Raw genomic sequence first — 12,733 nt, 5'->3', positions numbered from 1 at the left:
TGTGGGTTTCAGAGGTCACATTCAGGTCACAGCTTGGCTCTGCTGGTTTTCACCTGCTGAGCCGTCTCCCTGACCCAGAGCTAGCGTTTTAAACAAATCTGGGCTTTTACATGGTGTGCTGGAGAAGCTGCATCAGCCACAAGCTCTTGTTTAAGAGCAGGGGTCAAAGGGGCACTGTATGGAAGAGGATGAGGAAATGAGGGACCCTGGCTTCTTGAGGCATCACTGTGTCCCGTTCTGTTCTCTCCCTCCCATCACTTATATTCCTGCAATCTTCAGAAACTTGTGAAGTTACTTGAACCCCACTTATGGCAGAAAAACAGATTAATAAGCTAAAGAAAATAAGGAGTTCCAAGGAGGGAAAAGTCTCCAGGCTCAGGCGCCCTGGCACTGCAGCCGAGGAAAGAGGCTTCTGCACGTAGCAGTGCATCCACGCTCTCTGCACGGCTCCCTGGAAATGCCGTCAGGAGTCCAAGCTAAGCCTGGGCCAGTCTTCCAGGAGTGCAGCAGCTGGCAGCCCTACGGTCAGACCTCCCCACCCAAAGTCTCGGCTGTGGTACTCTGTTTGCAGTGACTTTGGATGAGTTCTTTGTGCCAGCCTCAGCTTCCCGATCACACACCCACCTCTCACCGTCCACACCACCCCTGAGAGCATCACCGGCTTCTGTACATAGAATACCAAGGGTCCCCCAGCCTGTACCCTTCACCCTGACTCAGGGGCTACTGGGTCTTTCAGGTACGGCTTGAGGTGTTTCGAGCAGAGGAACTGATGGCCTGCGCTGGACTGAGCTCGCCCAGAATCGTCCCTCTCTATGGAGCCGTGAGAGAAGGTCCGTGGGTGAACATCTTCATGGAGCTACTCGAAGGTGAGGAGATGGGTCCTGTCTTTATGTCTCTCAAGATTCAAGGCCAAGAGGTGACCCTTCCCCCTACTCTGTCTTCACTGTACCTCTTACCCTGCTCTCTCACATCACCTGCCCTTCACCCTCAGCATGAGTGGAGGCCTGGGAAAGCCCATATAAATACTGATTGTTCTTTACCTAGGTGGCTCTCTAGGCCAGCTCATAAAACAGAAGGGCTGTCTACCAGAAGACCGAGCCCTTTACTACCTGGGCCAGGCCCTGGAGGGGCTGGAATACCTCCATATCCGCAGGATTCTGCATGGCGATGTCAAAGGTAAGTCACCGTGGTCCTGATCTCAACAGGTTCTTCCTCAGCTTTCCCGCCTGACTTCCCAGCCTGAGCCAGCTGACAGGGCTGTGCCTAGTGGGTGGGGAATGATTACTCCAAGAGCTCCGTTAGTCTCCTGCATTGGTTTGAAGGCTAAACTCCTGTCAACTGATGACCTCTGGGAGAGGGGTGGTGTCTGCAGATGTCACTCCAGATGCTGCCTGCTGTCTGCCTTTAGCCTCAGCTGACAATCACCAAAACACACACACACACATACACACACACTGCTTTCCAGGGAAAGACTAATGAGAAGCTGCAGCTACCATGTAGGACCAGCCAGAAAGTTGTCTGACTAAAGGCCAGGTCAAGCCAGGCCAGGGTGGTCTGGGACCTGAACTGACTGGCCTGTTCCCCCTTTTACCTGTCTGCTGGGTGCTGTCTGCAGCTGACAACGTGCTCCTGTCCAGTGATGGAAGCCGGGCTGCCCTCTGCGACTTTGGCCATGCCTTGTGTCTGCAACCTGACGGCCTAGGAAAATCCTTGCTCACAGGTAAAGCCTCGTTCTATACCTCACGATCACAATACCAGCAGCTATCACTCAGCATTAGCCTCTACCACCCTGCTTTCCATGTTCGGTAGATGCTGTGACCACTTTATGTCCCCAAGTAGAACTCATCCCCACAGCCATCATGGGTTTGTTACAGGGTTCTGACTGTGCATAAACAGAACAGTGCCAGATGCTCCTTGACCATGTGACATTACACAGCAAGGGTCAAAAGGCCAAAGGTCCTGCAGTAAGTCCAAGCTTTGTAATCATGGCTGACCTAGAACTCGATGTATAGACCAGGCTGGCTTCAAATTCCCTGAGATCTGCCTGCCTCTGCCTCCTGGGTACTAGGATTTAAAAGTGTGCTATACCCAGCTAAAATTCTTTTTTTTTTTTACTTCCATTTTTGGTATGCATTTTTTTTGTTTGTTTGTTTTGTTTTGTTTTTTGTTTTTTTTAAGATGTATTATGTACACAGTGGTCCGCTTGCATGTATGCCTGCAGGCCAGAAGAGGGCATCAGGTCTCATTACAGATGGTTGTGATCCACCATGTGGATGCTGGGAATTGAACTCAGGACCTCTGGAAGAGCAGCCAGAGTTCTTAACCACTGAGCCATCTCTCCAGCCCATTTGTTGTTGTTTGTTTGTTTGTTTATTTTTGAGTCATGGTCTCACTGTGCTACAGGTTCAAACACACAATCCTCCTGCTTCAGCTACTGATTGTTGGGATTACAGGCCTGTGCTCTGATTCTTTCTTTATCTTGTGTATTAAACAACTGTGACATTTTGTGTGTGTGTGTGTGTGTGTGTGTGTGTGTGTGTGTGTGATTTTACCTTGCTCTTGATTACACCTCCAATCTTTCGCCATCCTTTCTCCGCTCCTCTCTGGTCCCCCACCTGCCCTGAGTCTCTCTGCTTTCTTTTCTCTTTTTTGACTATACATGAATATTTTGCCTGCATACATATCTATGCAGCACATGTATGCTTGGTGTCTGTGGAGGTCAGAAGAGGGCATCAGATCTCTGGAACTGGAGTTACGGGCAGTGGTGAGCTGTTGTGTGGTGCTGGGAATTGAACCTGGTTATTTTAGAAACTCAACCACTGTGCCATCTCTCCAGCCCCTCCCTCCTTTCATGTCACTTATGCTGTGTAGTTAAATGTAGACCCTGCATAGGGGAAAACGTCATATTGTCTGTTTCCCACTACACTCCATGCCTCCTGCTTCCCTCCCTTTGGGTTTTTTCTCCGCCATTTCTGTTTGTTTTTAAACAGGGTTTCACTATGAGGCTCTGGAGCCATGTACATGAACGGCATGTGCCACCACACCCAGCTCAACTGTACCTTCTACTTTCATGTCACATTTATTTAAATTTGTATCTAGGTTTGAAGGCTGGGGATATAGCATAGCTCATAAAGGGCTTACCAAGCACACAGAAAGTCTTGGCTCTCCAGAATTCTGTAAGCTGGGCATGGAATCACATGCCTGTGGTCCCTAAGAATTCTAAACCCAGGTGGAGGCAGGAATCAAAAATTCCAAGTCAGCAGAGTGGTGGTGTTGCATGCCTTTAATCCCAGCAATCAGAAGGCAAAGGCAAGTGGATCTCTTTGAGTTCGAGTCCAGCCTGGTCTACAAAGTGAGTTCTAGGACAGCCATAGCTGCACAGAGAAACCTTGTCTCAAAAAAAATAATAATCATAAAACGGGGTGAAGAGATGGCTCAGTGATTAAGAGCACTGACTGCTCTTCCAAAGGTCCTGAGTTCAAATCCCAGCAACCACATGGTGGCTCACAACCATCTGTAATGAGATCTGATGCCCTCTTCCGGTGTGTCTGAAGACAGTTACAGTGTACTCATATACATAAAGTAAATAAATATTTTGAAATATTAAAAAATATTTTTAAAAAGAGTTTTTATTTATTTTTTAAAAATAATAATAATCATAAGACAGTGTTAGGCAAGCCTGTAATCTTAAAATGGGGGCCCCAGCCCAGTTAAGAAACAAGGTGGGCCGAGACCGAGCATGTCTTGGGAAGCTGAGGCAGGAGAATTGCAAATTCAAGGCCACCTTAGTGAGATCCTGTCTCAAAATAGAAAGCAAAAGCTGATTCGCTGTAGCTCAGTGGGAAAGTGCCTCCTAACATTCATCAGGCCAGGATTCAATCCCTAACTGTGAAGAAAACAAAAATGTTGATATCCACATAATTGTATATGTTGGCTTTTGCTTACCTGTTTAATAATTATATGCTTCTGTGCATGTGAATTTCCTGGACTTCATTATGGAGGGGTTTGGGATTCTGTTTATTTAACATGTTTATTTTGTTTTTTGTATTTTTGTGTTTGTGTTATTCCTGGGACATCTCCTAAACCATTATTTATAGGAAAAAATGCAAGCGAGGTAGACATAGTGGCTTATGCATGAATCCTAGAACTTGGGAGGCTGAAGTAGGATTGCTGTGAGTTCAAGACTAGCCTGGGCTATAGTGTGAGACTCTGTCTCAAAAAAATAAACATAAAAAACAGCCAGGCATGTGGGAGGCAGAAGCAGACAGATCTCTGTGAGCTCAAGACCATCCTGGTCTACACAGCATGTTCTAGGATAACCAGGACTACGAAAAGACACCCTGTCTCAAAAAACAAAGCAAAACCCACGGTCCAGTGAGGTGGCTTAGCAGGTAAAGACACTTGCTGCAATCTGGTGACCTAAGTTTAGTCCCCTGTGTAGGTAGAAAGAGAGAACCAACTCCACAGTTATTCTCTGACCTCCACAGGTGTGCCATGGCACACATGCACGCTCACACATCCACACAATGATACAACCTCTTATTTAAAATGTTTCACCTGGGGTAACCCAGGAAGTAACTAAAGTGGGCTCTGAATTCATGATGATGATTCTCTCTCTGGCCCGCGCTCTCAGGGGACTACATTCCTGGCACGGAGACACACATGGCACCAGAAGTGGTGATGGGAAAGCCCTGCGATGCCAAGGTGGACATCTGGAGCAGCTGTTGCATGATGCTCCACATGCTTAATGGCTGCCACCCCTGGACTCAGTACTTCCGAGGCCCACTCTGTCTCAAGGTCAGTGATGGCCCCTAACAGCTATGGGAGGAGGCCAGCAGCTATGGGCCCAGGCCACAGGCTAGTGAGGGTTTGTCCTCCATGACAGATGTGAGTAATGGTAGGTTTCTTCTGCCTGTTGCCCGGGCCCACTAGCCTCCTTTAGACTAGGCCTGAAGAACATGGTATCGTGTTGCTTGTCCTATTTGGATCCAGGTTTTCATTTTCTAGGGATACTCTCCACTGGCTATGGTGCAGCCCTCTCCCTCCTTATAGTGGATCTCCAAGCTAATGTGGGGAAAGGAAGGGATTGGTGGAGAGGAAGCATGAGCTGTGAGGTGGGAAGGAGGAGGAAACAGGTCTTGAATGTCGCCTTTTGGCCTCTAGATTGCCAGTGAGCCTCCACCTGTCAGGGAGATTCCGCCTTCCTGTGCACCCCTCACAGCCCAGGCCATCCAGGAGGGGCTGAGGAAAGAGCCAGTCCAACGAGCATCTGCCATGGAGCTTCGGAAGAAAGTGGGCAAGGCATTACAGGAAGGTAAGAGCCCCGTCTGCCTGGGTGGACAGAGAGCGGTGGGCAGAGGGAAGGTTGGAACAGGAGCTGGTGAAGAGTGAGAGAAACAGCCTCAATCCTGCCATCTTCCCTCAGTGCTGGGAAGCCTGAGGCAGTGTGCCTGACCTTGTGCTTGGGATAAATGCCAGGCTTGGGACGTGGAGGAGGAGGGACTGTGACGTGGAAAGGTGACTCAGAGTGCAAATTAAAGCCACACACGCCCCGTAGCCACTCAAGTGTAAAGAGCCAGAAAGTTGTCGGCACCAAGTGCTGGTGGAACAGTGGGCACAGGACTCCCTGGGCACCAGGAGGGCACTGACCAGGCTGCAGCTGTGCCAGGTACCTGCACTCGGGCAGACCCAAGCCCTATACTCCTGGTATACTGCAGCCTTGTTGGCCAGCGGGAGTTGAGAGCGGTTAAGAGCCCCTCAAGGGAGAGTGGAAAAGCAGATGACTGGAGACAAGATATTGCCCAGCACTCACCACCACTCCATACGCACAGAGTGAGCACTCAGTGAGAAGGCCCCCAGGAGGCCTGCACCATAAGAGCTCCATTGCAAGTTAAAAAAATCAATAAAGAAAGCAGCACCCATCTTAGCTGGATGTGCTGATTCAGGCCTGGAATCCCTGCTCCTAAAAGGCAGGGGCAAAGAGGATTGTTGGACTTTAAAGCCCGGGATATAGAATGAGACATTGTCTAAAAAATAAATAAATATAAATAAAACAATAAAAAGGGCTGAATGTGGGAGCACATGCCTTTTCCCCTGCTCTTGAGAGGCAGAGCAGCTTCTGGAAGTTCAAGGCCAGCCAGGACTACACAGTAAAGCCCTGTCTCAAATTTTATATGTATGTGTATATGTATTACACAGACACACACACACACACACACACACACACACACACACACACACGGGCTGAGACATATGGATGCAGCATTTCTGTGATCATAGTACTTAAGAGACAAACACAAGAGGACTTTAAGAGAGAGCACCACTTGAGCTACATAGCAAAGCCTTGTCTCAAATAAGAGAGAGGAAATCAAGAATGGAGCATAATCAAACGTAACTTAGCAGTGGGCAGAAGACCAGCAGTAGTTAAAGGAATAAAAGGTGGGACTAGGAAGATGCTCTTTCCGAAGACCCGAGTTCAGTTCCTAGCACCCATGCCCAGTGGTGAACCACCTGTAACTGAAACTCCAGAGAATCTGATGCCCTGTCTTCCAGCCTTTATGGGAACTGCACTCACATAACCAACACATACACACATAGTTTAATGTTTTAATTAATAAGCCATTCTTCCTGGGCTGGTGTCTGCATGCCTGCATATTTCCTCCTCACCTTCAGTGCCTTTCTCTCTTACAGTTGGAGGTCTGAAAAGCCCTTGGAAAGGAGAATATAAAGAACCAAGACCTCCACCCAAAGACCAAGCCACCTGCCACCAGACCCTAGATACCCTACCCAGAGAGAACCCACCAGCCAAGAACAACATAGACAGAGCCCCTGAGCCTCAGCCTCCTCTACCGCCTGAACCACCAGAACCGAACAAAGCCCCAGCCCTGAACCTGAGCAAGGAGGAGTCTGGCACATGGGAACCCCTGCCTCTGTCCTCCCTGGACCCAGCCCCGGTCAAAGGCCCCAGCTTCCCAGACCGGAGGGCAACCTTCCCAGAGCTGGAGCTGCAACAGCTAGAGATAGGTAGACACTCAGCTGTGGCCACGCCTCCTGCTCCTGCCCTGCACCCCCAGGCCAGCTCCTGCAGGCTTGGGGGGGGGAGGGGGTATACCTTAGGAACCTAGTAACTCCTCCCGCCCTTCATGCTGTCTTCCTCTGCTCACTTCCTCCTGCAGAACTGTTTCTCAACAGCCTGTCCCAGCCATTTTCTCTGGAGGAACAGGAACAGATTCTCTCATGCCTCAGCATTGACAGCCTGTCACTGTCAGACGACAGTGAAAAGGTGAGCTGCCAAGCCACTCGCTCCCTTGGACAAGGGCGTTGTTTGAGCCATAGACAGAGCAAGGGCAACGAGGTCACCCTGGGGTGGGAACTTGAGGGGTTCTTTGGAAAGTCAGTTGCATTGCATAGTGTCTTGCTGGGGCAAACATGTGAAGGAGTGTTTTCCTGAAGTGGACACAGGTGAAAGACTAAGGCAGACTTGTGAAAGTTTGGCTGAAGCAGACACAGGTGAGAGGATGTTCTACTAAAACACATAAAAGGACCCATGATTAAAAGATTTTTTAACTGGGCTGGAGAGATGGCTCAGCGGTTAAGAGCACCGATTGCTCTTCCCAAGGTCCTGAGTTCAAATCCCAGCAACCACATGGTGGCTCAAAACCATCTGTAATGAGATCTGATGCCCTCTTGTGGTGTGTCTGAGAGACAGCTACAGTGTATTTATATATAATAAATAATTTTAAAAAAAGATTTTTAACTACACACATATAGTGGTCTGCCTTATATTACATAGTTGAGCTACATTTGTTAGGACTCTAGAAAGAGAAACACACCATCACCCTCCTCGCTTGTGCCCCAGACTGAGACAGGATGCCTTCGACACACCTAGGAATCAGAAAAGGCTTTAGGTATTATGGAGAGTGGGAGGTAGCTTTGGTCCCACATAAAAATGTACCTTCCCAGTCTATCTAAGAAAGGTTCAGATCTTTTTGCCCCGAAGGAAACCAAGGCCAGAGACAGTCTCCTGAGTCTGTGCCTGCCCTTGTGTTCAGAACCCATCTAAGGCCTCTCAGAGCTCACGTGACACCCTGAGTTCCGGCGTGCACTCTTGGAGCAGCCAAGCAGAGGCCAGAAGCTCCAGCTGCAGCATGGTGCTGGCCCGGGGGCGGCCTACTGACATCCCGAGCTACTTCAATGGTGAGGTCTGCTTCCCTCCTCCAGCCCGTTCCTGCCAGGAACCAGGGAGGGGCCGAGAAACAGTTCATGGCCTCTCCTCAGCACAGAAGGGTGGGGGAGGAATGTGCCTGCCACACAGAACCTCACACTCCTGGAAAGCTGGGTTTAGACAGAGAGCCCTGACCACTCACAAGGGTTCCCAGACTAGAGAACCGTTGTTCCACCGCTGGCTGCCTATAGAATCACAGAAAGGCCAACAATGTGGGGAGGAAAATGGCCAATCCTATGCTAGGGCCAGAAACTGAATACTAAATGCCTGTTGATGGGGAATATAGGAACACACTCAGAAGCAGTTTAATCAAGAAACCAGCAACAAGAGCTGGAGAGATGGCTCAATGGTTAAGAGCACTGACTGCTTTTCCAGAGGTCCTGAGTTCAAATCTCAGCAACCACATGGTGGCTCACAACCATCTGTAATAAGATCTGATGCCCTTTTCTGGTATGTCGGAAGACAGTTACAGTGTACTTATATATATATAATAAATACCAGTAACAAGTCTGTTGGCATCATCTGCTGGGAACTGAAGTCAGAGGATGAGAGGGCATTTAAACGTCTGCTTTCAAGCTTAGCACCACAGTCAAGTTAGGATTTTACCAGGAAAGCTTTATCAGCTCATAGGTACCAGCTGTCCCCAGACCTGTCAGACCCCAAGGCCATGACAAAGGCCACTTCAGTTCAGAGACACTCTTAAGTTGCCTACAGTCTAAATTAAGAATGTTGGAGAGAGCGGAAGCATGCTGAGCTTGCTTCCTGTCTGGACTAAAATTGGGATGTTATGACTCAAAGCAACAAATGCTCAAAACTCAACAGAAATGGCATGGGATAAGGCTGGGGTGGTATTATTTAAGAAAAATGCTTACTGAGTCAGGATGGGTAGCCTAACTTATCTGTTACATCTTTAGATTTTTCTCTCTAATATATTTAAAAAAGAAATAGTCTCTGCTGGATCTTGAGTTTTCTGGAATTGGCTTGTTACTTTAAAATATTTGATTGTGCACAAAGTTATTATGAAGGGACTCGCAAGAGCTTAGAGGATACTCAGGGATGGAACGGCTGTCTGACATCCTTGACATTCTGCCAGAGAAAAAGTGGGGATTGGAAGTCTTTCATTCCAGGCCGTGGTGGCACACACCCTTAATCTCAACACTCAAGAGGCAGAGGCAGGTGGATCTCTGTCAGTTCAAGCCAACCTGGTCTGCAGAGTTTCAGGACAGCCAGGGCTACACAGAGAAACCCTTGAGGAAGTGGGAGCAAAGGAAGTTTTTCATCTCTATGAATAGAGGAGACACTGTATCCCTTTATGAGTAGATGAGACACCGCATCTCTCTCTTTAGAGGCTTTTTAATGGAATCTGAGGAACTAGCATTGCACACAATTCATTATATTGTTTATCCATTTTACCACAAAAACGTGGAGTAGTCGGGACATTAAGCAAGCCTGAAATGAAGTTTGAAATGACAGTTACTTGTTGCCCCTCCCCCCCATAAAACAGAGGGCTTTACAGAGAGGTTCAGTTGCTGCCATTTTTAGGACAATTTATATTGATGCATTGTTTCTTTTGGTTGTGATGCTGAGCAGGAGGGCTGTTGCTCATGCTGGGCAAGTGTCCACCACTGAGGGACACCCCTGCCCTGAATGTGTCATACTAAAAGAGGAAGTTAAGTCTGTGTCATTTAGGTTTGTAGAAGACTTTAAAATAGCTACATGTCACCACATGTGACTCAGTTGACTGAACCAAACAAGAAAGACAGCCAAGCAGTGGTGGGTGGCACACACCTTTGATCCCAGCACTCAGGAGGCAGAGGCAGGCAGAGCTCATAGGATTACATAAAGAAACTCTGTCTCCCCCAAAAAGGAAGAAGAAATCAAGGTAGATGGAGAGGTTGTAAAGAATAAGAAGACAGACAGGAGGTGATAAACAGTAACTCAGCAAGGCCATCCTCTGTCCCCACTGCCTTCTTGCTTGCTACACATCAGAGTAGAATATTACACCCCCCCTGGGAGCCAGCCTCTTAGCAAGGATGCAGGCCAAATTGCAGGTATTGCTAGCCAGGAAGAGCTGTGTAAGATCCAGGCCCCTCTAACCTGAATTTGCTCTCTGCTGCTTCGCCTCAGCCAGACCTGCTCCACTCTGTGAGTGCCTTCACAGAGGCTGCCCTTGGCCCTGCCTGCTCCCCGCTCTCTGGGTAACCAGCCTCTCCCCTGCCCTTACTCTCAGCCTTTGCTTTCTAGGTGTCAAGGTCCAGATACAGTCTCTCAATGGCGAACATCTGCACATCCGGGAATTCCACCGGGTCAAGGTGGGAGACATTGCAACCCGCATCAGCAGCCAGGTAAGGAAGCAGGGCACACTTAGAAATGGTACCCTGGGGAATAGTGGCCTGTGGCTTAGCTGGTCTCCAGGTCTCAGGGCAGGACAGGCAAGGGGCATAGAGGATCTGTAGACCCACAGTTGGGCCTGAAGGACTCTCTGAGTCCTCTAGAATGACGCTCAGTAAGTGTTCTCCCCATAACTGTTTGACTGAAAGAGGTGTCTCCCAGCATGTTCAGGGACCATCAGCTTTACACTCTAGCTGCCTTCTTGCTGCATGCTACGCTCTCAACCCTGCTGGTTTGCTCTGCCCACAGATCCCAGCCCCGGCTTTCAGCTTGGTGACCAAAGATGGGCAGCCTGTTGGCTATGACATGGAGGTGCCAGACTCGGGCATTGACCTGCAGTGCACCCTAGCCCCTGATGGCAGTTTTGCTTGGACCTGGAGGGTCAAGCATGGCCAGCTGGAGAACCAGCCCTAGCCCTGTCTGCCACCACCAGCTCCTCTCTGGACACAGCAGGCTTCCTTTGAATCTTGGTACTCGGTGGTGCTACTCTGAGATGCTGGATGAGTCTGCTCAGGGGCCTGCCAGCCCCTGGTTCAGCACTAAGACCCAGGCTTGCGAGCCATGAAAGGAGCAGGGTAAAACACCTCCCAGGACTTCCTCCTGAGTGCTGCTGGCTCCTGGCGGAAGAAACCCTTCCCTCGTGAAGAGACAAGGAAGAAGACGGGTCTCGTGCCCCAGAAAGAGAGCCAGTGCTCTTTGTGATGCTCCAAACAAGGTAGCCAGCCCCTCGAGGACCAGTCAGCACTTGCCAGCAGTTGGGGAGCAGCTTCCCGCTTGGATCGAGTGTCTTAGGAGAGTGTCTAGGGGTTCCCGCCCAGCTCATACAGGGCAAGGCAGTAGGTGTGCCTGCCCGGGGACTTGTGGGGTCCTGGCCTTGACTAGTGCGAGACTGAAGGAGCAGGAAGGACAGGAGAGCGCACAGAGCCTTCATACTATTGCAACCCAGGTCCTGAGTTGAGCTCCTGGATCAACCAAGGGCCATAGAAGATGCTGAAGAGAAGCGGCTTCAGGTGTGTGGCTGCTGAACAGGACAGCACTCCTCAGAGCATCAGCCCCACTGGCTCCCTGGCACTCTAAGCCCTCATCTGTGGAAATGAAGGACGATATGAGACCCACCTGACAGGAATGGTCTGCAAATGGCAGATGCTCAGGAAAGCCACAGAATCAGGGCCCGCCACCTTCTGGGGTACAGTCAGAATCCAGCATGGCAGCTTCATGGTGGCCAGACACTGCCAGCAGCACTTTGCACTCTGATGACCTCAAAGCACTTTCCTGGCTGCCTTCCGGCAGAGCATAGTCACAAGCAGGCCAGGGGATGGGGTGGGGACTGTCTTGACCCATCATCCACACAGGCTTGACCCCCCTCAAGCTTTCAGATTTAAGATGAGCACCCCCAACCCCATTGCCCTCGCTGGGGCTTCTCCTGGCAGGACTTAGAAATGGCTGCTTAGGACTCATTGTAGCATTAAGTTAACTGTGAATCGTTGTAGGGAAGGGCACAGAGACGTCTGTGGAGACGCTCATCCCCCGACCTCAACCAACCAGGATAGCTTCTGTCCAGCTATTTGCATGGATCTAGGCTGCTCCTGGCCCCAGCACATGAACCGCAGCCACAGTGCTGCATTTGAGATGTGTTGAGCTCTGTACACAATAAAGTTTGGAATGAAGATGGGTGTTTATAGGCTGTGATGTCTCCTCTTTTGCCTACCTGCAGTACTCCACAACCCTGACAGCTGCTGGGGTGGGTTCCTTCGAGTCTTCCCGTTGTTGGAGCAAGGACTGGCATCAGCCTGTCTGAGGGCTGCTTGTCCCCCGGCTCTGCTATGCCCATCTCCTGTAGCATCTGGGATATCCCTGGCCCAAATCTTGGGCTGAGGGGAGAAGGCCAAGAGGCCAGGCAGCCCAGTAGCACCAGAAGGGGAGGGGCTTGCATGACTCACTCACCCTTGCCTGTCCTGAGGCCTGGCGGCCAGAGGACCTACCTGGTACCAGTTTGAACATCAGCAAGGTGTGGTTTCTCTATCACGGAGCAGAGGGTGGTGAGGACACAGGAGCACTGTCTGTGACATGCTCCAGCCCCCAGAAGGAGCTGACTATGATAGTGTGCACCTGTAATCC

At 49.9% G+C, this 12,733-nt stretch overlaps 1 protein-coding gene across 1 annotated transcript in view; it reads left to right on the top strand.

Annotated features, from left to right (window-relative positions):
* The window catches only part of MAP3K14 (mitogen-activated protein kinase kinase kinase 14), a 45,116-nt gene extending 32,899 nt beyond the window's left edge, over positions 1-12,217 (top strand). The window contains exons 7-16 of the mRNA XM_080924225.1: positions 737-866; positions 1,045-1,176; positions 1,616-1,720; positions 4,634-4,797; positions 5,164-5,314; positions 6,691-7,023; positions 7,176-7,282; positions 8,052-8,196; positions 10,469-10,569; positions 10,865-12,217. Coding sequence (XP_080780351.1) covers positions 737-866; positions 1,045-1,176; positions 1,616-1,720; positions 4,634-4,797; positions 5,164-5,314; positions 6,691-7,023; positions 7,176-7,282; positions 8,052-8,196; positions 10,469-10,569; positions 10,865-11,029 — 1,533 coding nt within the window. The 3' untranslated portion in view covers positions 11,030-12,217. The remainder of the gene's footprint in view (positions 1-736; positions 867-1,044; positions 1,177-1,615; positions 1,721-4,633; positions 4,798-5,163; positions 5,315-6,690; positions 7,024-7,175; positions 7,283-8,051; positions 8,197-10,468; positions 10,570-10,864) is intronic.
* The last annotated feature ends 516 nt before the right edge of the window (positions 12,218-12,733 follow it).

This window comes from Micromys minutus (genome assembly GCF_963924665.1).
Source record: "Micromys minutus genome assembly, chromosome: 10".
NCBI lineage: Eukaryota > Metazoa > Chordata > Mammalia > Rodentia > Muridae > Micromys > Micromys minutus.
This window is presented reverse-complemented; position numbering and strand designations above follow the sequence as displayed.